Here is a 22363-nt window from a genome sequence, read left to right as displayed (position 1 = left end):
AAAAGAAGATTTAAAGCACAAACAATTACCCCAAATTGGTCTGTTCCAGGACAGCATCCTAAATTGCTAAAATTTCCCCATGGTACATACATTACCAGGTCTCTGAGTCACCTTACACAGGCGTGGACTGTTTGGCTAGTCACTCCGATGTCTCTTCCTCCAAAGCCATCAATAGTTGACTATTCCACTCTGGCTGCAGTTTTGAATCCTGGAAGGAGTGCCCCCATAAGCCAAACTTCTGACTCCATTCCAGCCTTTCGAGGCCTTGTTCAGACACTCTCAAAAAAAGTCTGGTCAACACACAAGTCCTTATCAATTCTCCCCACAGGCACTGCAAGGCAATGCAGTCTTTGCAGTATTCAAAATGTTTACACATCTTTTGTGTAGTTGACCATCCTGGATGTAAGATGACTAATTGTCCTGGTTTGTAGTTCAAGGGTCATCGGGGTCAATACCGCAGGAACACTTCCTCTTTTTGTAAACAATGGAAAGTAACTTTTTTTGTGGTGCATCTAGAAAGAAATATTCAGTCAAAATAGCAACTGTGAAGATGATGTGCAAGAAAAACCCTTGAGGTAAAAGTTGAAGTCTACAGTTGATATTACTGATGATATAATTGATCAATAATCAAAGTACAATTACATCCAAGTTCAAATCAATGTCTACAAAGTAAGGTTCAATAAAGGTTCACTTAAAAAATCAAAAGTGGAGCAGAAATAAAATCATAAAAATAGTGATTGCCAGTTGTGGGCCTACAGCCCTGCTCTTGCAGTCTGTGCCTCGGATAATAAATGAAAGGATTCCATTTGCTGCCTTAGCCACTTTATCGAGCTGTTCTACCTTCAGGGATCTGTGGACAATCACTCCAACGTCTCTCATTTCCTTTAAGAGTTCTCAGTATTCTCCCACTTACTGTGTACATTGGAAGCTGGCCATGTCCCGAGACTGAAATAAAGAGGATGAAGAGTTTCTACTGATCACACCCATTGTGGCTTTTGTGGAGGCTCTTCAAGTTGACATTATTTTTCAGGGGCACAGGCACCAGTTTTTGAACGGTTGCAGAAGTCGAGGCTTTTCCATAGAATCCCTACAGTTTTGACTCAGTATGTAGACAGGCCAACTAGAGGTGAGGCTATATTGGATCTGGTGCTGGGAAATGAGCCAGACCAGGTGCTAGACTTGGAAGTTGGTGTGCATTTTGGTGATAGTGACCACAATTCGGTTACGTTCACCTTAGTGATGGAAAGGGATAGGCATGAACCTCGGGCCAGTGGTTTTAGCTGGGGCAAGGGTAATTATGAGGCTATTAGGAGAGAATTAGGAAACATAGGTTGGACTAGGAGATTACAGGGACTGGGAACGTCCGACATGTGGAGTTTTTTCAAGGAGCAGCTACTGCGAGTCTGTGATAGGTATGTCCCTGTCAGGCAAGGAGGAATTGGTAGGGCTAGGGAACCGTGGTGCACCAAAAAAGTTTCTTTGTTGGTTAAAAAGAAAAAGGAGGCTTATGTTCGGATGAGACGTGAGCACTCGGGTAGTGCACTAGAAAGCTTTAGATTGGCTAAGAGGGAGTTGAAGAGCGAGCTTAGAAGGGCTAAAAGGGGACATGAGAAGACTTTGGCGGATAGGGTTAAAGAGAATCCTAAGGCGTTCTATAGGTATGTCAAGAACAGAAGGTTGGTTAGGGCAAGTTTAGGGCCAGTTATAGATGGCAGAGGGAAGTTATGTGTGGAACCGGAGGAGATTGGTGAAGCATTGAACCAATATTTCTCTTCGGTGTTCACGCAAGGGGACATGAATATAGCTGAGGAGGACACTGGGTTGCAGGGGAGTAGAATAGACAGTATTACAGTTGATAAGGAGGATGTGCAGGATATTCTGGAGGGTCTGAAAATAGATAAATCCCCTGGTCCGGATGGGATTTATCCAAGGATTCTCTGGGAGGCAAGAGAAGTGATTGCAGAGCCTCTGGCTCTGATCTTCAGGTCGTCGTTGGCCTCTGGTATAGTACCAGAAGATTGGAGGTTAGCGAATGTTGTCCCATTGTTTAAGAAGGGGAACAGAGACTTCCCCGGGAATTATAGACCGGTGAGTCTCACTTCTGTTGTCGGCAAGATGTTGGAAAAAATTATAAGGGATAGGATTTATAGTTATTTGGAGAGTAATGAATTGATAGGTGATAGTCAGCATGGTTTTGTGGCAGGTAGGTCGTGCCTTACTAACCTTATTGAGTTTTTTGAGAAAGTGACCAAGGAGGTGGATGGGGGCAAGGCAGTGGACGTGGTATATATGGATTTTAGTAAGGCGTTTGATAAGGTTCACCATGGTAGGCTTCTGCAGAAAATGCAGATGTATGGGATTGGGGGTGATCTAGGAAATTGGATCAGGAATTGGCTAGCGGATAGGAAACAGAGGGTGGTGGTTGATAGTAAATATTCATCATGGAGTGCGGTTACAAGTGGTGTACCTCAGGGATCTGTTTTGGGGCCACTGCTGTTTGTAATATTTATTAATGATCTGGATGAGGGTATAGTTGGGTGGATTAGCAAATTTGCTGATGACACCAAAGTCGGTGGTGTGGTAGACAGTGAGGAAGGGTGTCGTAGTTTGCAGGAAGACTTAGACAGGTTGCAAAGTTGGGCCGAGAGGTGGCGGATGGAGTTTAATGCGGAGAAGTGTGAGGTAATTCACTTTGGTAGGAATAACAGATGTGTTGAGTATAGGGCTAACGGGAGGACTTTGAATAGTGTGGAGGAGCAGAGGGATCTAGGTGTATGTGTGCATAGATCCCTGAAAGTTGGGAATCAAGTAGATAAGGTTGTTAAGAAGGCATATGGTGTCTTGGCGTTTATTGGTAGGGGGATTGAATTTAGGAGTCGTAGCGTTATGTTGCAACTGTACACAACTCTGGTGCGGCCGCACTTGGAGTACTGTGTGCAGTTCTGGTCCCCACATTACAGGAAGGATGTGGAGGCTTTGGAGAGGGTGCAGAGGAGGTTTACCAGGATGTTGCCTGGTATGGAGGGGAAATCCTATGAGGAGAGGCTGAGGGATTTGGGATTGTTTTCGCTGGAAAGGCGGCGGCTAAGAGGGGATCTTATTGAAACATATAAGATGATTAGAGGTTTAGATAGGGTGGATAGTGATAGCCTTTTTCCTCTGATGGAGAAATCCAGCACGAGGGGGCATGGCTTTAAATTGAGGGGGGGTAGTTATAGAACCGATGTCAGGGGTAGGTTCTTTACCCAGAGGGTGGTGAGGGATTGGAATGCCCTGCCAGCATCAGTTGTAAATGCGCCTAGTTTGGGGGCGTTTAAGAGATCCGTAGATAGGTTCATGGACGAAAAGAAATTGGTTTAGGTTGGAGGGTCACAGTTTTTTTTTTTAACTGGTCGGTGCAACATCGTGGGCCGAAGGGCCTGTTCTGCGCTGTAATGTTCTATGTTCTATGTTCTACAGTGCAGAAGGAGGCCATTCGGCCCATCGAGTCTGCGCCAACTTTCCACAAGAGCATCTTATCCAGGCCCACCCCTCCCACGCTATCCCCGTAACTCCGTGCACTTATCATGGCTAATCTACCTAACCTACACATCTTTGGACACTAAGGAGCAATTTACTATGGCCAATCCATTTAACCTGCACATCTTTGAACTGTGGGAGGAAACCGGAGCACTTGGAGGAAACTCACACAAACACTGGGAGAATGTGCAAACTCCACACAGTCGAGAGGCCAGTATCCAACCCGGGTCTCTGGCACTGTGAGGCAGCAGTGCTAACCAGCGGAGCTGTTGGTTGCCTTTTTCATGCATGCACTTGTCCCGAGAGCGTTCTACTTCAGTCACGAATGCTGCTTTCTCTAGATTGTGCTCCATTTAGTCAAATGTCTTACCATATTTGCTCTATGATAGGTCAAAATGCAGAGGTCGTGGCCGAGGTAGGAGACGATTTGGTCCAGGGAGGCGACCAGGCCGTCCGCCAAAGTTCAATCGACAAGAGTCGACTACGGAACAGAGTGAGGTAAAGCTGATTTTCAAACCAAACCTCCTTTTAAACCTTCTGAAATACTAAGTCTATATGAAGATAGCCACAGCCATATGGAACGCAATGGTTGTATTTTTACCACAGTTTGTAGTTCCATATGCAATGATAGAACATAGAACATAGAACATAGAACATTACAGCGCAGAACAGGCCCTTCGGCCCACGATGTTGCACCGACCAGTTAAAAAAAAAACTGTGACCCTCCAACCTAAACCAATTTCTTTTCGTCCATGAACCTATCTACGGATCTCTTAAACGCCCCCAAACTAGGCGCATTTACTACTGATGCTGGCAGGGCATTCCAATCCCTCACCACCCTCTGGGTAAAGAACCTACCCCTGACATCGGTTCTATAACTACCCCCCCTCAATTTAAAGCCATGCCCCCTCGTGCTGGATTTCTCCATCAGAGGAAAAAGGCTATCACTATCCACCCTATCTAAACCTCTAATCATCTTATATGATAATGACTGTTCATTCCTTGAAACAAGCTCTACCTCTCCATTTTGATTGGAATTGCCATGATGGTTGAGGGAAAAAGTCTACAACTCTGATTTTTCATGGGTGTCTCATTGTAATGGTCTCTGATCCAGACACCCAACTCCTGCTGGCTGAGGCAGCAATGAGAGCAAGAGCGCTAAAGCATCCCATTAAAGAATTAAATTGATTAAAAAGGAGCGCCCCAGCCAACCGGTATCTCAAATGATCACATTTAAAATGAGATAACTGCATGTTGAAGCTTGATTTGTGATGTTTGCCGAATTAGGTTCACTCAGCTTGGGCTATGATTGGGTTAAAAACATCATCCTCTGATGTTTTTAATTTCATTTGCCACTTGTCTGCCCATTCCACCAACTTGTCAATGCCATTTTGAAGTGTTACACATCATATTTCACAATACTTCCAAGTTTTCTATGACAAACAAAATAACACATTTAATGGAACTTGGAAGGTGTTAATTGGATTAATACTGCTGCAGCACTTGTCAAGGCCCATTACTATAGAAAACACTCATTCAGAAGTGAGGTCCTCAGAAGGCAACAAACCAGACATTCAGCTGGTTTTGAGACTGAAAATGTATTCAATGTACATGGTCCTTAGAAACTCACCCATGAATGCTGTTTCTGTGCTGTGTATCCTACATAAAACAAAGTCAATCTAATCTGCAGGGTGAGAGCGAGAGAAGGGGACCCACTGTGAACAGTCCAGGAATCTCTCAAACATTTCAAAACAAAAGGCAGAGGAGTCGAGAGACCTAGAAATGAGCAGAGTTGTAACAGCCAAATGCAATCCCAAACAAGTTACCCAGTGTTAAAACAGCAAGAGGGTTATCAAAGGGCATTCAATGTGAAACTGAGGAGGAACTGAGAAGAATGAAAACTATCAAAGGATTACTTTCTAGAAACAATCACTGTGGAAGATATTTGGACTGTATCCCTCATGATAGGTGCTGTAATCTAACTTGACTATTGTCATCAAGGACTGGGCGAAAGGTCTTGGAAGCAATGTATCCTAGGATGTAGTTAGTGTATGCCTAAGAATGCTACTGTGATTAGAGTTGAAAGTATTGCTAGTTATCATGATCGGCTTGATAAAATGGGAGAGGTCTCACTGAATTAGAAATAAGGCAACTACCTATCATCAAAAAATCTGACAAAGCACACCCAAGTATAAGCGTATGCAGTTAATAACAGGCAAAATAATGGAATTGAGTATCAGCAGTAAATTTCAGGGTTACTTGTATGAAAATAACCTAGTAAATGTCAGCCAGCACAGTTTTGGAAAGATAGATCCTGCCTGCCAATCTCCTTGCTTGTTTTAAGGATAGGACGTGTCAAATTGAGAATGATGCATCTTCCAGAAAGCTACTGATTTCATGCCAGAGTGATGGATACCTACAATGATCTAGGTAGGTTAATGAAGACAAAACCTCTGAATCATGCAAGGGACAGTCAGATGTTGTGATGGACAATAAACTGGATGGGCCAAATGGCCCCTCACTTTATCTGTTGACAGTTTCAAACAAAATCTACAAATGCCAGCAGGAAAATGCTCAGCTTATTTGAGTTGTGGAATTATTCCCAACTCAAGTGCATGTACTTTGAGTTAAATATCTGGAAATGCCAAAACATTGGATCTGTAATGAAGATATTGGTGTATATATTTATTAACAAGCAATTAATACGCCATATCTAACTCTTTAGCTGGGTGTATGGTATGCATTGGTTTTGAATATTATTACCCTGGCCACTGATTTGACTGCAGTAACGATAACCCAATTAGATAGTGGATGCCTGGTGTAAACCCCTGACAGTTTTATTTACAACTAACTCGTGCTGAGATTAGTCGCTGCGTTATTTGCTGCCAAGCTTTTCTGCAATTCGCCACTGCTGGTAGTGGTTGAGGAATGACTCTAGTGTCCCTCTGTAGGTTCACTTCTCTTTTCTTCTGTTCTGACAGGCGTTGCAGTTTGCTATGAAGCATCGCTTCGAAGATGCGGATGAACCTGTGGCCAATGGAATGGATCAAGAGGAAGACTCTGCGATTGTTTCTATGCAGCCAGAAAATGATTCCAGTATTGCTAATAACACAACTGCAAGTCCTGGAGAGGAAGTGCGGCGCAATAAACGGATACGGGTAACCGCCAAAGTTAACCATGGACTCGCGTTGAAAAAGAATCTTAGATTTGCATGAATTGTAGCAACGATTTGGATAGGAGCTATAGTGTGGGCTGTCTATCTGGTAGTTTGAGATCGACAGCAATGTTGCTGTTGGTATTGGCAAGAATGATATGAGATCATGGTGTCAGTAGAGCTGATTAATATTGCTGGATTTGTCAGTTTGAACTGAAACTAAGACAGGTGGTGATCGAAGGTCATGGGCGAGATGTTTCTCTTCACTCCCTGTAATCTGGCAGAATAGGGTGCTCAAACTTCCTTTTCATGGAATAATCAGACAGATGCTGTAACAGTCGGGTGATTCGCTCTGCACAATACCACCCAGGCAGTGAGAAGGAATGTCAAACTCTGCAGATCCTCACCTAATTTTATGATAAGCTTCCCAGAGTATAAACTCTCCTGTTGACGTTTGGTCAAACTCTTGAGACTATCATTCTTGCTTAATGGATGTTCTTTGGTATTGAAGCTGCACTCATGATTTTAAGATTGGTAAAACAATAATGATCTCATGTATAGTAAACTTCCAAGTTTAAATCAAATCTATTCACATTTAATTCATAAAATGCACTAGAGCAACATCTCACAGTCAAAAGGGAAACGATTTGAAAATACAACCTGTCTAACAGCATTCAGTAATGCACTTTGACTACATTTCCGTTGGCTCACAAGAATGATTTTATTGTTGAAAATATTTGTGATGGTGGAAGGATTATATGTCATAGAAATGCTACCCATTGATAAAGGCCAATTTGTGCTCTTGAATGAGATCTGGCATTGCTACTGTGTGAAACCCGCTCGAGGATTTGTCAGGAATCTGACCTTGTATAGGTCACTTATCTGACCTTAACAGCAGGCAAATGCTGGACACATCAACCCAATGAACTAATACTAAGGATGTGACACCATAACTTTTCATTCCGATTCCTTGATTGCCGAGATTGCACTGAGGTTTTCTGTGCCATATCCGCATAGTTGCAGCATTTCTCAAATGCATTGCCTTGCTGTCTTGTCTAGCTTTCTATTCAATTCATTTCGATGTTAACTAATACTTTCACTAACCTTATTTTGTCGAATCTGTATGCTGAATCTGCATTTGATTGTTTGCAGCTGCTTGCAGTTAAGTGATTGAATGTCAGGCTTGATTTTAGTATTTTCTCTTTCCATATGCTTCACAGTTGGATTTTCAGGTGGGTTTTTCCTTGACCTAGGCACTTAATAAGCATGGGGAAACAGCCGTGGTGGGTTTTGGGAGTGAATACAACAGAATTGAAAGCCATTTGTCTTTCTCCTGTGTGTGGGTCACGTTACACGTCCATTTAGTGACGTGTGAGAGATTCCTAGTATGTTTCTGTGTTGTGTTACACTTCTGATGTTCTAGTGTTGAACAATAAATTCCTAATTGATGTTAACCAATGAGCACCTTCTAATGCCATGTTGTGCCATTTCTAATCTGTGCAAGTGAGTGCAGATATCATTACTTAAATTGAGATATTTTTACATTATTTTGGTTCGTGCATTCAGTTTTGTCATTGACAACAAAGATATTTTTGTAGTTAGATTTCACAAAGATCTGTATTCAAAGTAATGAAAGCAGGTTTTATGCTGTAGATCATGGGAAAATCTTCCTGATGTCTGTCCTAAATTTGTCTCTCTCTAGCTTCAACTTGTGACTTTTGTCCTTCTCTTGCAGTTTAACTCCCAGTGACTTTCTACGTGTACCTTTTCCACTCCATTTGGCATTTATATTTTTGATGATCACATCTGGGAGATCAAGACTGAAAAGCACCAATTCTTTTATTGTTTCTCCAACTTGTATTTGTATAGTGCCTTCCACAAAATGCTTCATAGAGTTTTACAAAACAAAATGTAATACTGAGCTCCATGAGATATTAGGGCAGATGATTAAAAGCTTGGTCAAAAATGTAGGTTTTAAGGAGCATCTTGAAAGTGGAAAGAGATGTGGGGAGGCGGAGAGGTTTAGGGAGAAAATTCTGGAGCTTGTGGCCAAGGCAACTGAAGGCATGACCACAAACGGTGAAGCACTTACAATTGGGAATGTCAGAATTGGATGAGCACCAGGGATCCTTGAGGGTTGTGGGGCTGGAGGAGATTAAAGATGGGGAGTGGCAAGACCATGGAGAGACTTGGAAACAAGGCTGAGAATGTTATTGTATTGCTTGATCAGCAGCCAATGTAGGTCAGTAAATACAAGACAGGTGTGAGAATGGGATTTGGTACGTGTGAAAACACAGGCAGTAAGGTTTTGTCAGACCTCAAGTTTACTAAGATTAGAATGTGGGAAGCCAGGGATGTTAAAAAGGCACGAGGATTTAAGCATGCAGGAGTGGAACTAAGTAATGTTGTGATAAGTGGAAATGATGGGTGGAACTTTCTGGCCATTCACGCTGGCGGGATTTTCTGGTCCCGCTGCAGTGAACGGAGATTTTGCTGAGCGCCAAATTCTCCACCCTCGCTGGCAACGATGGCAGGGTGTGAACGGCTGGAAAATTCCAGCCAATCCCATAGCAGGCAGCACAGTGTGGGGTTGGAAGGTTATCTCTAAGTCAAATACGGCACCAAGGTTGCGGTTCAGCCTTAAAGAATTGCCAGGGAAACGGCAGGGATTAACAGCAATTGTTTGGACTTCCCAAGATTTAACTGCAGGGAATTTCTGGTATGGCAGTACTGGATGTTGTATAAGCAGTCTGAAGAGAGTAGCTAAAATAAATGTTGGTCCCTTAGAAGCAGAGACAGGAGAAATGATCATGGCGAAGTGACAGGCATTGAGCAAATATTTTATCTGTCTTCACATTAGAAGACACAAGTTCCATACCAGAAATAGATGGAAACCAGGGGCTGAAAAGAGTTGGAAATTGATGTCAGCAGAGATTAAGTATTGGAGAAATTTAAGAGAATAAAATTCGACAGTTTCCTAGGACCTGATGGGCCCTATGCTCTAGGGTTCAAAAGGAGATAGTGCATCCACTATTTCTGCACCCAACTAGGATTGTCCAAAATTCCTTCAATTCAGGAATGGTCCCACTAGATTTGAAGTTGGCAAATGTTGCACCGAAAGAGAAAAACTACAAGCCAGTTAGCCTAACATCAGCTGTTGTGAAAGCCCTGGAATCTATTACTAAGGAAGTCTTACTGCACTTTTCAAAGTGCACTGTTATGATTTGAACAAATCAACATGCTTTACTAAAGGGAAATCCTGTTGACAAATTTGTTGAGAGTCTTTTGAGGCTATAATTAGGATAGAGGAAGGGGAACCAGTAGATGTAGTATACCTGGGTTTCCAAAAGACATTTGATCAGGTGCCCACATTAAAGGCTGCCAATTAGGGCTCTTGGAGTTTTGGGTAACATATTAGTTTGGATGGAGGATTGGTTAAGGGATAGAAAACAGAGTGGGCATAAACAGGGCTTAATTCAAGTTGGCAGGCAGTGAATAGTGGAGTGCCAAAAGGATCAGTGCTGGGGCCTCAGCTATTTACAATCTATATTAATGAATTAGATGAAGAGACAGAGAGTAACGTCTCCAAATTTGCTGGTGATACAAAGCGGGGTGGGAAGGCATGCTGTGGGGAGGACACAGAGCAGCTGCAAAGAGATGTAGACAAGTTAGATGAGTGGATAACAACATGGCACATGGAGAATAATATAGGGAAATATGAAGTTATTCATTTTGGTCGGAACAATAAAACAGTATTTTTTAAAAGGTGAGAAACTTATAAGTTTTGATGTTCAAAGAGATTTGGGTGTGCTGGCATGAGGAATGTAGAATGTTAGCATGTAGGTGCAGCAAGCAATTTGGAAGGCAAATGGCATGTTGGCCTTTATTGAAAGAGAGTTGGAGTATAGAAGTCAAGAAGTCTTGCTACAGTTATAGGGTTTTGATGAGACCCTATAACTGTAGGGTCTCATCATTTAATTATAGCCTCAAAAGACTTCTTGAGAAAGTGAGAGGGCATGGGATCCAAGGGGCTGTTGCCTTGTGGATCCAGAACTGGCTTGCCTGCAGAAGGCAGAGAGTGGCTATGGAGGGGTCTTTCTCTGCATGGAGGTCAGTGACCAGTGGAGTGCCCCAGGGATCTGTTCTGGGACCCTTGCTGTTTGTCATTTTCATAAATGACCTGGATGAGGAAGTGGAGGGATGGGTTGGTAAGTTTGCTGACGACACCAAGGTAGGTGGTGTTGTGGATAGTTTGGAGGGATGTCAGAAGTTGCAGCGAGACATAGATAGAATGCAAGACTGGGCGGAGAAGTGGCAGATGGACTTCAACCCGGATAAGTGTGTAGTGATCCATTTTGGCAGATCCAATGGGATGAAGCAGCAGTATAATATGAAGGGTACCATTCTTAGCAGTGTAGAGGATCAGAAGGACCTTGGGGTCCGGGTCCATAGGACTCTTAAATCGGCCTCGCAGGTGGAGGATGCGGTCAAGAAGGCGTACGGCGTACTAGCCTTCATTAATCGAGGGATTGAGTTTAGGAGTCGGGAGATAATGCTGCAGCTTTATAGGACCCTGGTTAGACCCCACTTGGAGTACTGCGCGCAGTTCTGGTCACCTCATTACAGGAAAGATGTTGAAGCCATTGAAAGGGTGCAGAGGAGATTTACAAGGATGTTGCCTGGATTGGGGGGCATGCCTTATGAGGATAGGTTGAGGGAGCTTGGTCTCTTCTCCCTGGAGAGACGAAGGATGAGAGGTGACCTGATAGAGGTTTACAAGATGTTGAAAGGTCTGGATAGGGTAGACTCTCAGAGGCTATTTCCAAGGGCTGAAATGGTTGCTACGAGAGGACACAGGTTTAAGGTGCTGGGGGGTAGGTACAGAGGAGATGTCAGGGGTAAGTTTTTCACTCAGAGGGTGGTGGGTGAGTGGAATCGGCTGACGTCGGTGGTAGTGGAGGCAAACTCGTTGGGGTCTTTTAAGAGACTTCTGGATGAGTACATGGGATTTAATGGGATTGAGGGCTATAGATAGGCCTAGAGGTAGGGATATGATCAGCGCAACTTGTGGGCCGAAGGGCCTGTTTGTGCTGTGGCTTTCTATGTTCTATGTTCTATGAGACCATATCTGGAATACTGAGTGCCGTTTTGGTCTCCAAATTTAAGAAAGGATATTCTTGCATTGGAGATGGTACAGCAACGGTTCACTAAATTGGTCCCTAGGATTAGGGTGTTGTCCTAAGATGAGAGGCAAGTATATTGTATATAGTATATAGGCTTATATTCTCTGGCATTTAGAAGAATGAAAAATGATCTGATCATAATCGATCGGGTGAGATTTTCCAGTGCCTCCCGCCAACGGGATCCTCTGGTCCCACTGAAGTTACTGGGGATTTGATTTGCTCGCGTATCCACCATGGGGAAACCAGTTGCGATGGGGCCAGAAAATCCCAGTCATAAAATTCTGAAGGGGCTTGATTGGCTGGAAGTTGAGAGATTGTTTTCATTGGTTGGGGAATCTAAAACACGGGGCCGCAGTCTCGGGATAAAGGGCTGAACATTTAAGACTGAGATGAGGAGAAATATTTTCACCCAATGGGTTGTCAATCTTAAATTTTTCCATCCAAATGTGCTGTGGATGTTCCATTGCTGAATATATTTAAGGCAGTGATTTGGTTTCTTGTGAGATTAAGGGAGTGGTAAGGGTGGCACAGTGGTTAGCACTGCGGCCTCACAGTGCCAGGGACCCAGGTTCAATTCCAGCCTTGGGTGACTGACTGTGTGGAGTTTTCACGTTCTCCCCGTGTCTGCGTGGGTTTCCTCCAGTTTTCATTCACACTTGAAAAATGTGTGGGTTAGTTTGGTTGGCCATGCTCAATTGCCCCTTAGTGTCGGGGGGGAGGGGAATGCTAACAAGGTAAATACATGAGGTTAAGAGGACAGGACCTGGATGAGATTGTTGTCAGTGCAGGCTCAATGGGCCAAATGGCCTCCTCCTGCACTGTAGGGATTCTATGATTCTAAGAAGCCCAAGATCAGCCAAGATTCATAATGAACGGTTGAGCAGATTTGATGGGCTGTGTTGTCTACTCTTGCTCCTATCTTTTATATTTCTTATAATTTAGCAATAGTGGAAAGATCAAGAGAGGTGGTGGCCTTAACGCAAATCTTTAGGGGTGCTATTCCTTCACGGCAGCTCCAATGTTTGAGTGAGTCTCTTTTGTGTCTTGCTGTTTTGTGATTTTTTTTCCCCAAGTAGTTGAGGTTAAAATGGAGACTCAATTCACAATGGAAGACAAAGTCAGAGTGTGCAAAAATAGCCAAGAAAAGGATTCCTTCTGATGACTGGGTCAACAGATTTATCTGTGTTAGAGTCATTGAGTCATAGAGGTTTACAGCATGGAAACAGGTCCTTCGGCCCAACTTCAGATAAAGCTCGGCACAACATCGTGGGCCGAAGGGTCTGTTCTGTGCTGTACTGTTCTATGTTCTAACTTGTCCATGCTGCCCTTTTTTTTAAAAACCCCTAACTAATCCCAATTGCCCGCATTTGGCCCATATCCCTCTATACCCATCGTACCCATGTAACAATCTAAATGCTTTTTAAAAGATAAAATTGTACCTGCCTCTATTACTACCTCTGGTAGCTTGTTCCAGACACTCACCCTCTGTGTGAAAAAATTGTCCCTCTGGACACTTTTGTATCTCTCCTCTCTCATCTTAAACCTATGCCTTCTAGTTTTAGACTCCCCTACCTTTGGGAAAAGATATTGACATTACTGTTACATTGACTGTTAATGTCTTTAACTCCACAAATAAAGGTGTAATTACTGCGGTGAACCAACTATCATGTATACCGCCACCATGAAAGGATATGTTTAAACTTAAAAAGGAAAAAATGTTCTTACAATCCAGTGATTGAGTTAGTTTCTCTTTATTGAGCATTTTATTCACCGTAATCTCTCTGTAAAGGGAGGGTAGGAAAACTAAGAAACAAATGTATAAAATCCACCAGAGACTGACTTCGCAAGAGCTTGCTGAGAGACACTCTGTGAGCTTTTTATTTCAAAGCCAGGAACTCCAGTATGTCTGTAATGAAAGTCTGATTGTACCCTTGGCTGTGATCTCTCATCCTCCAATTGCTTTCTCTCCTCCTCTGTTCTTCTGATGTATGCACTCTATTATTTCATCTGTGAATGAACCTGGACAAACTTTTCAGCCAGTATGTAATTATCCAGTAGTTAATGTATTTGCTACCTTCTAACTTAACCAGAGAATGTGATGGGCATCCCATGTGATCTTTGGTGAGTAATTTCCCTTAATTCAGAATTAATTCTTGAACCTGGCCAACACTAATTGGGGCAAAGAATAAGGTCGCAGCTCCAGTCTTTAGGGGACTCGGTCCACTTATGCAAACTGCCATCTAATTATTTATAGGTGGAAGGTGTTGGAGAGTATCCTGAGGGATACAAACGGATGGTCTAGTTAGGAACACATGATCGGTGCAGGCTTGGAGGGCCGAAGAGCCTGTTCCTGTGCTGTATTGTTCTTTGTTTCTTTGTAATGCCCCATACCTAGATTTGTAAACCCTCCCCCACCACCGCTTTTATAGCACCTTTATCATAAAGCATTTCAGAGGCACATTATAAAACAAAATATTACACCAAGCCGTATAAGATAACCAAAGCTTTGTCAGAAAGGTAGGTTTTAAGGAGTATCTTAAAGGTGCATGATGAAGTAAAGAGGTGTATGGAGGGAGTTGAAGAGTTCGGGGCCTAGACAATTGAGTGCACAGCCATTAGTGGTGCAGAGATTGAGACAGGGGATGCACCAGAGACCAGAATTAGAGGAGCACAGATATCTCTGATTGTGGATGAGGCAGAAAGATCAGAGTTTAAAAATTGAATTGTTGCTTGATTGGGTGCAAATGTAGGTCAGCGAACAGAGATGATAGGCGAACAGGACTCGTACAGGCAGCAGAGTTTTGGGTGACCTTAAGTTTATGGAGCATTGAATGTAGGAGACCAGACATTGGAATCAGCCATTGGAATAGTCGAATATAGAGGTATTAAAAGCATGAATGAGGTTTCAGCAGCCGATGAACGGAGACGAATGAAGTCGGGAAATGTTATGGATGTGGATAAAGGTTTTAGTTTGTGAAAGATCATCTTGGAGTCAATGTGACAGCAAGTTGCAAAAAGACTGGTTTAATCTCGGACTGTTGCCAGGCAGAGGGATGGAATTAGTAGCTAGAGTTTGGAGCAGCTACTGAAAAAGATAGCTTCAGTCTTCTCAGTGTTGAACTGGAGGAAATTTTGCTGATCCAGTCGTCATTGGCTGCCTCTCGATTCGAGGATGATGTCCACTCAGGAATGCGGGATTCTATTCTGGATGATTGTAAGACTGAACACAATTCTTTTAGCACTTGGGACAGGACATTGTATGAGATAGTATACAGAGTGCAGGATTTGCTTCCTTTATATTTCTTTCCTTCTATTTAGTTTATTTATTAGTATCACAAATAGGCTTACTGTGAAAATTCCCGAGTCACCACACTCTGGCACCTGCTCGGGTACACTGAGGGAGAATTAAGCATGGCCAGTGCACATAACCACAGTCTTTCGGACTGTGGGAGGAAACCGGAGCACTCGGTGAGAATGTGCAGACTTCACACAGACAGTGACCCAAGCTTGGAATCAAACCCGGGTCTGTGGCGCTGTGAGGCAGCAGTGCTCAGGGATCAGTGCTGGGACCTTTGCTGTTTGTAATATATATAAATGATTTGGAGGAAAATGTAACTGATTTGATTAGTAAGTTCGCGGATGACACAAAGGTTGGTGGATTGGCGGTTAGCGATGAGGACCATCAGAGGATACAGCAGGATATAGATCGGTTGGAGACTTGGGCGGAGAGATGGTAGATGGAGATTAATCTGGACAAATGTGAGGTAATGCATTTTGGAAGGCCTAATACAGATAGGAAATATGCAGTAAAAGGCAGAACCCTTAGGAGTATTGATAGGCAAGGGAATCTGGGTGTACAGGTACACAGGTCACTGAAAGTAGTAATGCAGATAGAGAAGGCAGTCAAGAAGGCATACGGCATGCTTGCCTTCATCAGCCGGGGTCTTGAGTTTAAAAATTGGCAAGTCATGTTGCAGCTTTCTCGAACCTTAGTTAGGCCGCACTTGGAATATAGTGTTCAATTCTGGTCACCACACTGCCAGAAGGATGTGGAGGCTTTGGAGAGGGTACAGAAAAGATTTACCAGGATGTTGCCTGGTATGGAGGGCATTAGCTATGAGGAGAGGTTGGAGAAACTTGGTTTGGTCTCACTGGAACTACGGAGGTTGAGGGGAGACCTGATCGAAGTCTACAAGATTATGAGAAGTATGGACAGAGTGGATAGTCAGAAGCTTTTTCCCAGGGTGGAAGAGTCAATTACTAGGGGGCATAGGTTTAAGGTGCGAGGGGCAAGGTTTAAAAGAGATGTACGAGGCAGATTTTTTACACTGAGAGTGGTGGGTGCCTGGAACTCTTTGCGGGGGGTGATAGTGGAAGCGGATACGGTAGTGACTTTTAAGGGGCGTCTTGACAAGTACATGAATGAGATGGGAATGAAGGGATATGGTCCCCGGAAGGGTAGGGTGTTTTAGTTAAGTTGGGCAGCATGGTCGGTGCAGGCTTGGAGGGCCGAAGGGCCTGTTCCTGTGCTGTAATTTTCTTTGTTCTTTGCTCACCACTGTACCACCATGCCGCCTATACTCTGCCTCATTAAGACTTTGATTCAAAGCTTAATGCAGTTTGATCAACAAGTTATGACTGCTTTGGATGATTGTTAGCAATCTCCTCCCAGTCATTAATGTTGATGCTTCAAACTGAATTTCAGTGTGTGATTAAAGTGCTTTCTTTACCCTCCCCTGGAACATTGACCATTTGGGCCTTGAGAAAATAGGATCTGGTGGAGAGATGGTTTTTGGCCCTCTGGACACTGCTTTCAGTAGATTGAAGTTAATTTTGCAGTTGCGTCTGACTGCTTGTGAAACTGGCTTCAAGAAAGACACTAATATTTATTTGGTACCCTCCCATTGCCAAAGTTTGGAGAAGGCTGAGCTGGTGCAGCTGGTCTGGTGTTGGACCTCTCTGTCAATGGTGGCCATTTGAGAGAGGTAAGATATGGAAAGTGCTTAACATATTCTGGAGTCTCTCCATTAGCATATATGGGAGATGGAATATTTGGCTGACCAGATGTGGGTTGATAAGAGTTTTATTTTGGTAACATTCAAGGACAGGCCAAGTTTCTTGTATATGGAATTGAAGAGATGGAGACAGAATTGAAAATCTGGTGCAGAGTGAGTAGTGTTACAATCCCTGTAGAGACTGTGTTAGCTTTATAAAAAAAGAAATTTCCGTGATGCCAACAGAAAGAAAATCGTTGGACAAGATTTCACTTTATAAAACCTTCACTGTAACAAACCAACTAAAATCAACATAATTAAAACATTTGTTTTGAGATTCCAAAATCTGCAGTATTTTGCTTTTATAGTTCAAATTTCAGAGGCAAATTTCACATTAAATAGCCAGTATAACAAAGATACGCCTCACATCATTCCAAGCAATCATGTTACTTCCTGCACAAATGGGGAATCATGAATAATATCACACTCTCCCAACTCTGCCTTCCTTTTGCAGGAATCTTGATGGCTCTCAATTGCAGTTCTTCTTTCCAGTCCGTCTGTCTTCAGATTGTCCATTCCAAATTGAAAAATTTAAAGTTTTATTTTTTTGACCACAGAGTTGGGGTGTGCTTCCCCAACCTTTGTTTTTTTAGGACATCTTTTCAAGCCCCCTCCCCATCTGGGGTAAGCAGAAAAAAAGCTTTGCAGTCACAGATGCTGCTGCTCAAAGACACCTCTGTCTCAACACAGATGTCCAATGACCAACAGGCATCTTTCCCTCGCTTGTGTGCAGATTATTGACTCGAGGCTCCCAGGTTCACGGCCCTAACCCTGTCAACAATTCTCCATCATCACCGCACTTGGCTAATGGACCCTGGTAGAAGCCTGCATGTGGCTTTGTTTCATGTGGGGCGTCATCTTGGTGCATACAATTCTGACAGGTGGTGATCACCTTTTGGTGGCGTGTCAAACCACAACCACCTTGCCGCAGCAGCCACTTTCCATCCTCACTGCCAGCGAGACACATAGTCTACCTTCACCTGTTAAGACCATAAGAAATAGGAACAGGAGTAGGCCATTTGGCCCCTCGAGCTTGCTGCACCATTCAATTGGATCATGGCTGATCTGACCTCCCTCACGTCTACTTTCCTGTCCTTTCCCTGTAACCCTTGATTCCCTTTCTGATCAAGAATCTATTTCTGCCTTAAATATACACAAGGATTCTGGTCCCACAGCTCTCTGGGGCAAGGAATACCAAAGACTCACAACCCTCTATGAGAAGAAATTCCTCCTCATCTCAGTTGTAATTTGGCATTCCTTTATTCTGAGATAATGCGCTCTGACCCCAGACTCTCCCAGGAGGGGAAACATCCTGTAATCATTTACCCGGTCAAGCCCCTTAAGAAATCTATGTTTCAATGGGATCACCTCTCATTCTTCCAATCCCAATGAGTAGAGTCCCAACCTATTTAACTTTTCCTCATAAGACAATCCCTCCACACCGGAGATCATCATTCTGCCATTGAGGACCTTTTGGTACGTACTTTGGCACTGCCCCTGACCTTGCCATTATGGATGGCCCCAGCAGGAGCAAGGAGCTCCCAATGGCAATCCCTTGAGCAGTGTCAGAATGAAAAAGCCTCTTTGGCACATCACGTTGGTGATCCACGGGGAAGGCTTATCCAATACCAGATGTCGGATAAGCAGAATGATAGTTCAGCAATAGTGGAGGAATTGAGAGAGCTGGTGGTGAAGTCAAGCTGAGTATCACCAATGTACAAATGAAAACTAATGCTGTGCCTTCGGGTGATGATGCCTAGGGACACCATGTACATGGGAAATAGGAGGGGGTGAGGATTAATACTTGGGGAACTCCAGAGGTAATGGTGTGGGAGCAGGAAGAGAATCCCTTGCAAGTGGTTCTCTGGGAACCATTAGATGGTTAAGAGTAGTCACACCCAAAAGCCGAGAGGCATTGGAGGAAGATACGGAATAGAATGACTTTGGCCATGTTTAGTTTGTTTGAAAGATGTTTGGTCTAATCCTGGACCTGATGTCAAGGCAGTACAGAGGTGTCTTTGCAGTTGGCAGCGTTCTGGCAGTTGTGAGGTTGAAGGTTAATGTTCTGTCAGTCATTTCTGGACATGAACAAGGTCCACTCATGAAAAGAAATTCATTTAGATATATCCCTGACCACAGTCAATGATTCTTGGTATGACTGGAATGTGACACCAGCCTGTAAAAAAAGTCTTAAATGGTTGGTTTCAGGCCAGGATAATACTGTGCCATTTCCTGACCAGGCTAAACGCTTGAGTATTCACCAAACAGCCCTTAGAGTCATGGCACCAAGGATTGTTAATGATGTTTGTATGGCAATAATATCTGTAATGGGTGTGAACTATGTCTGGTTCATGGAGTTGATGAGTTTTGTGCATGTCTGGTGGCTTGACCTCGTATCGTTTTGGATTTGGATATAACGGCCCAACTACCATCAGAGATTTGTCTGAAGTTCAGTCTTGGTTTTGACCTCATTTCATTGTGCTGCTCTGGGCTTTACCTGCCATTGGGCCTGTCCTTTGGAAGAAAGTACTCCTTAACTGTTGTTTGCAGGGCCGGTGTTGCATCAGTCTCAGAGTATAAACAGTAGTCAGACATAGCAGGTGCTTTACTATATGAACAGACTCCTGTACTATTTGCTGGTGGCTTGGACTCTATTTTCCAGTGGTTCTGTTTGTATGATTCTAGTTGCAGAAAAAAAACCACACGAGTTATCCTTCATTTTTCGGTGCTTTGGTGGAATGAAATAACTGAGAGATATTGAGAAAAAAAGGAAGATCCAAAGATGAAAATGTCACACTTTATCACTGTCCTTGTCAATCATCTCGTGTGAAGTAATTCAGACACAAAGTAATCTCCTAGACTGGTTAATGGACCCTGTGGAATACCAGCTCGTGCTATCGGTGAGAGAAATTCATGTGAAAGGTGAATTTATGTATTTACAATTTCCTTCCTTTTTTCTTCAGAATGCTGCACTTCATCATCTCTTTATACGCAAGACGTTTCGGCCATTTAAATGCCTTCACTGTGGGAAAGCATTTCGAGAGAAGGAGAAGTTGGATCAACACCTGCACTTCCATGGGCGGGAGGGCAACTATCCCCTGACCTGTGATATCTGTAACAAAGGCTTCATAAACAGTTCAGCACTCGATTCACACATGAAATTCCACTCTGATCAGAAGACATACTCCTGTATTTTCTGCACAGAATCTTTTGATAGACTTGACCTGCTCAAAGAACATGTTGCGATTCATGTTACTAACGGCTGTTTCACTTGCCCCTCTTGTAAAAAACAATTCCCAGACTTCATTCAGGTGAGTGTATCTGAGCTCTTTCAGACCTTTTTGAAAGACATGAGGGGGTATATAGCTCGAGGCAGGGGCGCAGTGTGGAGCTGGAGTGTGAGCGGGGATGCTCGGCAAGCAGGGTGTTCTGGGACCTTTGTTGTTGGAATTCATTGGTTTCTATTTTTGCTAATAGATGAGCAGCACTAAGTTTTGTGAAACAGAATCTTACAGTACGGAAGAGGCCATGGGATTACTATCTCAATGGAGGGATTACTATCTCAATGGAAGGGATTACTATCTCAATGGAAGGGATTACTATCTCAATGGAAACAAATTAAAACATGCTACCATGCAAAGGGACCTGGGGGTCCTTGTGCATGAGACGCAAAAGCCCAGTCTGCAGGTACAACAGGTGATCAAGAAGGCAAATGGGATGTTGGCCTATATCACGAGGGGGATAGAATATAAAAGCAGGGATGTCTTGATGCACCTGTACAGGGCATTGGTGAGGCCGCAGCTGGAATACTGTGTGCAGTATTGGTCCCCTTATATGAGGAAGGATATATTGGCATTGGAGGGAGTGCAGAGAAGGTTCACCAGGTTGATACCGGAGATGAGGGGTTTGGATTATGAGGAGAGGCTGAGGAGATTGGGTTTGTACTCGTTGGAGTTTAGAAGGATGAGGGGGGATCTTATGGAGACTTATAAGATAATGCGGGGGCTGGATAGGGTGGAGGCGGAGAGATTCTTTCCACTTAGTAAGGAAGTTAAAACTAGAGGACACAGCCTCAAAATAAAGGGGGGTCGGTTTAAGACAGAGTTGAGGAGGAACTTCTTCTCCCAGAGGGTGGTGAATCTCTGGAATTCTCTGCCCACTGAGGTGGTGGAGGCTACCTCGCTGAATATGTTTAAAGCGCGGATGGATGGATTCCTGATCGGTAAGGGAATTAAGGGTTATGGGGATCAGGCAGGTAAGTGGTACTGATCCACGTCAGATCAGCCATGATCTTATTGAATGGCGGGGCAGGCTCGAGGGGCTAGATGGCCTACTCCTGCTCCTATTTCTTATGTTCTTATGTCTCTGCTGGATCTTTGCGAGAAGAATCCAAAACTAATCCAACATGTAAAAGGAAAATATAAATAATATTAAACATGCTGGAAATCCAAAATAAAAACACACGATGCTGGAAATCCTCAGCAGGTCAGGCAGCATTTGTGGAAAGAGGAAAGTGATAATATTTCCAGGTCGATATTCTGAGGGAAGGTTACAGACCTGAAACATTAACTCTTTTTCTCTCTCTCTACCGACGCTACCAGACCTGTGAAGGATTCTCAGCTTCTATTGCTTTTGTTACACTGGAACACAGTGGCACTCTTGAAACAACAGAAAATCCAATCCAGATTCCCCGCTTTCCCTGAAGTTAAAGAAATAGGAAAATTAAAATCTGGAGTTAATACCATTCATGGTCAGCCTACAGGATGGAGAGTGCTCACGTGAACGAGTAAATGATTTCTTGGGATCTCCTGTTTTGCCTGGTTGGGAGAATGTAGGGAGGTAAAGTAGTCTTGGGCGGCACGGTAGCACAGTGGTTAGCACTGCTGCTCCACAGCTCCAGGGACCTGGGTTCGATTCCTGGCTTGGGTCACTGTCTGTGTGGAGTTTGCACATTCTCCTCGTGTCTGCGTGGGTTTCCTCCGGGTGCTCCGGTTTCCTCCCACAGTCCAAAGATGTGCGGGTTAGGTTGATTGGCCATGCTAAAATTGCCCCTTAGTGTCCTGGGATGCGTAGATTAGAGGGATTAGCGGGTAAAATATGTAGGGATATGGGGGTAGGGCCTGGGTGGGATTGTGGTCGGTGCAGACTCGATGGGCCGAATGGCCTCTTTCTGTACTGTAGGGTTTCTATGATTCTATGATTGGAATGGAGGACTAAAGTGGGGAGTGAGTGAAGTTAGGATCATACTGGGAACAGAATAGTACAGAAAAGGCAACACCGTGAGCATTAAATATATTATACTAGGTTTTAGGCAGTACACATGAGATTCGTGTGTCATTGGGAAGGAGTTTTTGGGGCCCTGGATAATGGGAAGAGGTTAATTAACAACCTATGAATCTGCTGCAGTTGCACAGACAGGTACCAGAGGAAGAGCAACTGGAAATTGAGATGGT

At 43.6% G+C, this 22363-nt stretch overlaps 1 protein-coding gene across 1 annotated transcript in view; it reads left to right on the top strand.

The window, feature by feature from the left end:
• The window catches only part of prdm10 (PR domain containing 10), a gene marked incomplete at its 5' end in the record, with an annotated part of 101856 nt that overhangs the window by 7440 nt on the left and 72053 nt on the right, over window positions 1–22363 (top strand). The window contains 3 exons of the mRNA XM_078205846.1: window positions 3909–4017; window positions 6501–6677; window positions 19874–20221. Of these exons, the coding sequence (XP_078061972.1) occupies window positions 3909–4017; window positions 6501–6677; window positions 19874–20221 (634 nt within the window). The remainder of the gene's footprint in view (window positions 1–3908; window positions 4018–6500; window positions 6678–19873; window positions 20222–22363) is intronic.

Source organism: Mustelus asterias, unplaced genomic scaffold, assembly GCF_964213995.1.
Source record: "Mustelus asterias unplaced genomic scaffold, sMusAst1.hap1.1 HAP1_SCAFFOLD_1028, whole genome shotgun sequence".
Classification (NCBI taxonomy): Eukaryota; Metazoa; Chordata; class Chondrichthyes; order Carcharhiniformes; family Triakidae; genus Mustelus; species Mustelus asterias.
This window is presented reverse-complemented; position numbering and strand designations above follow the sequence as displayed.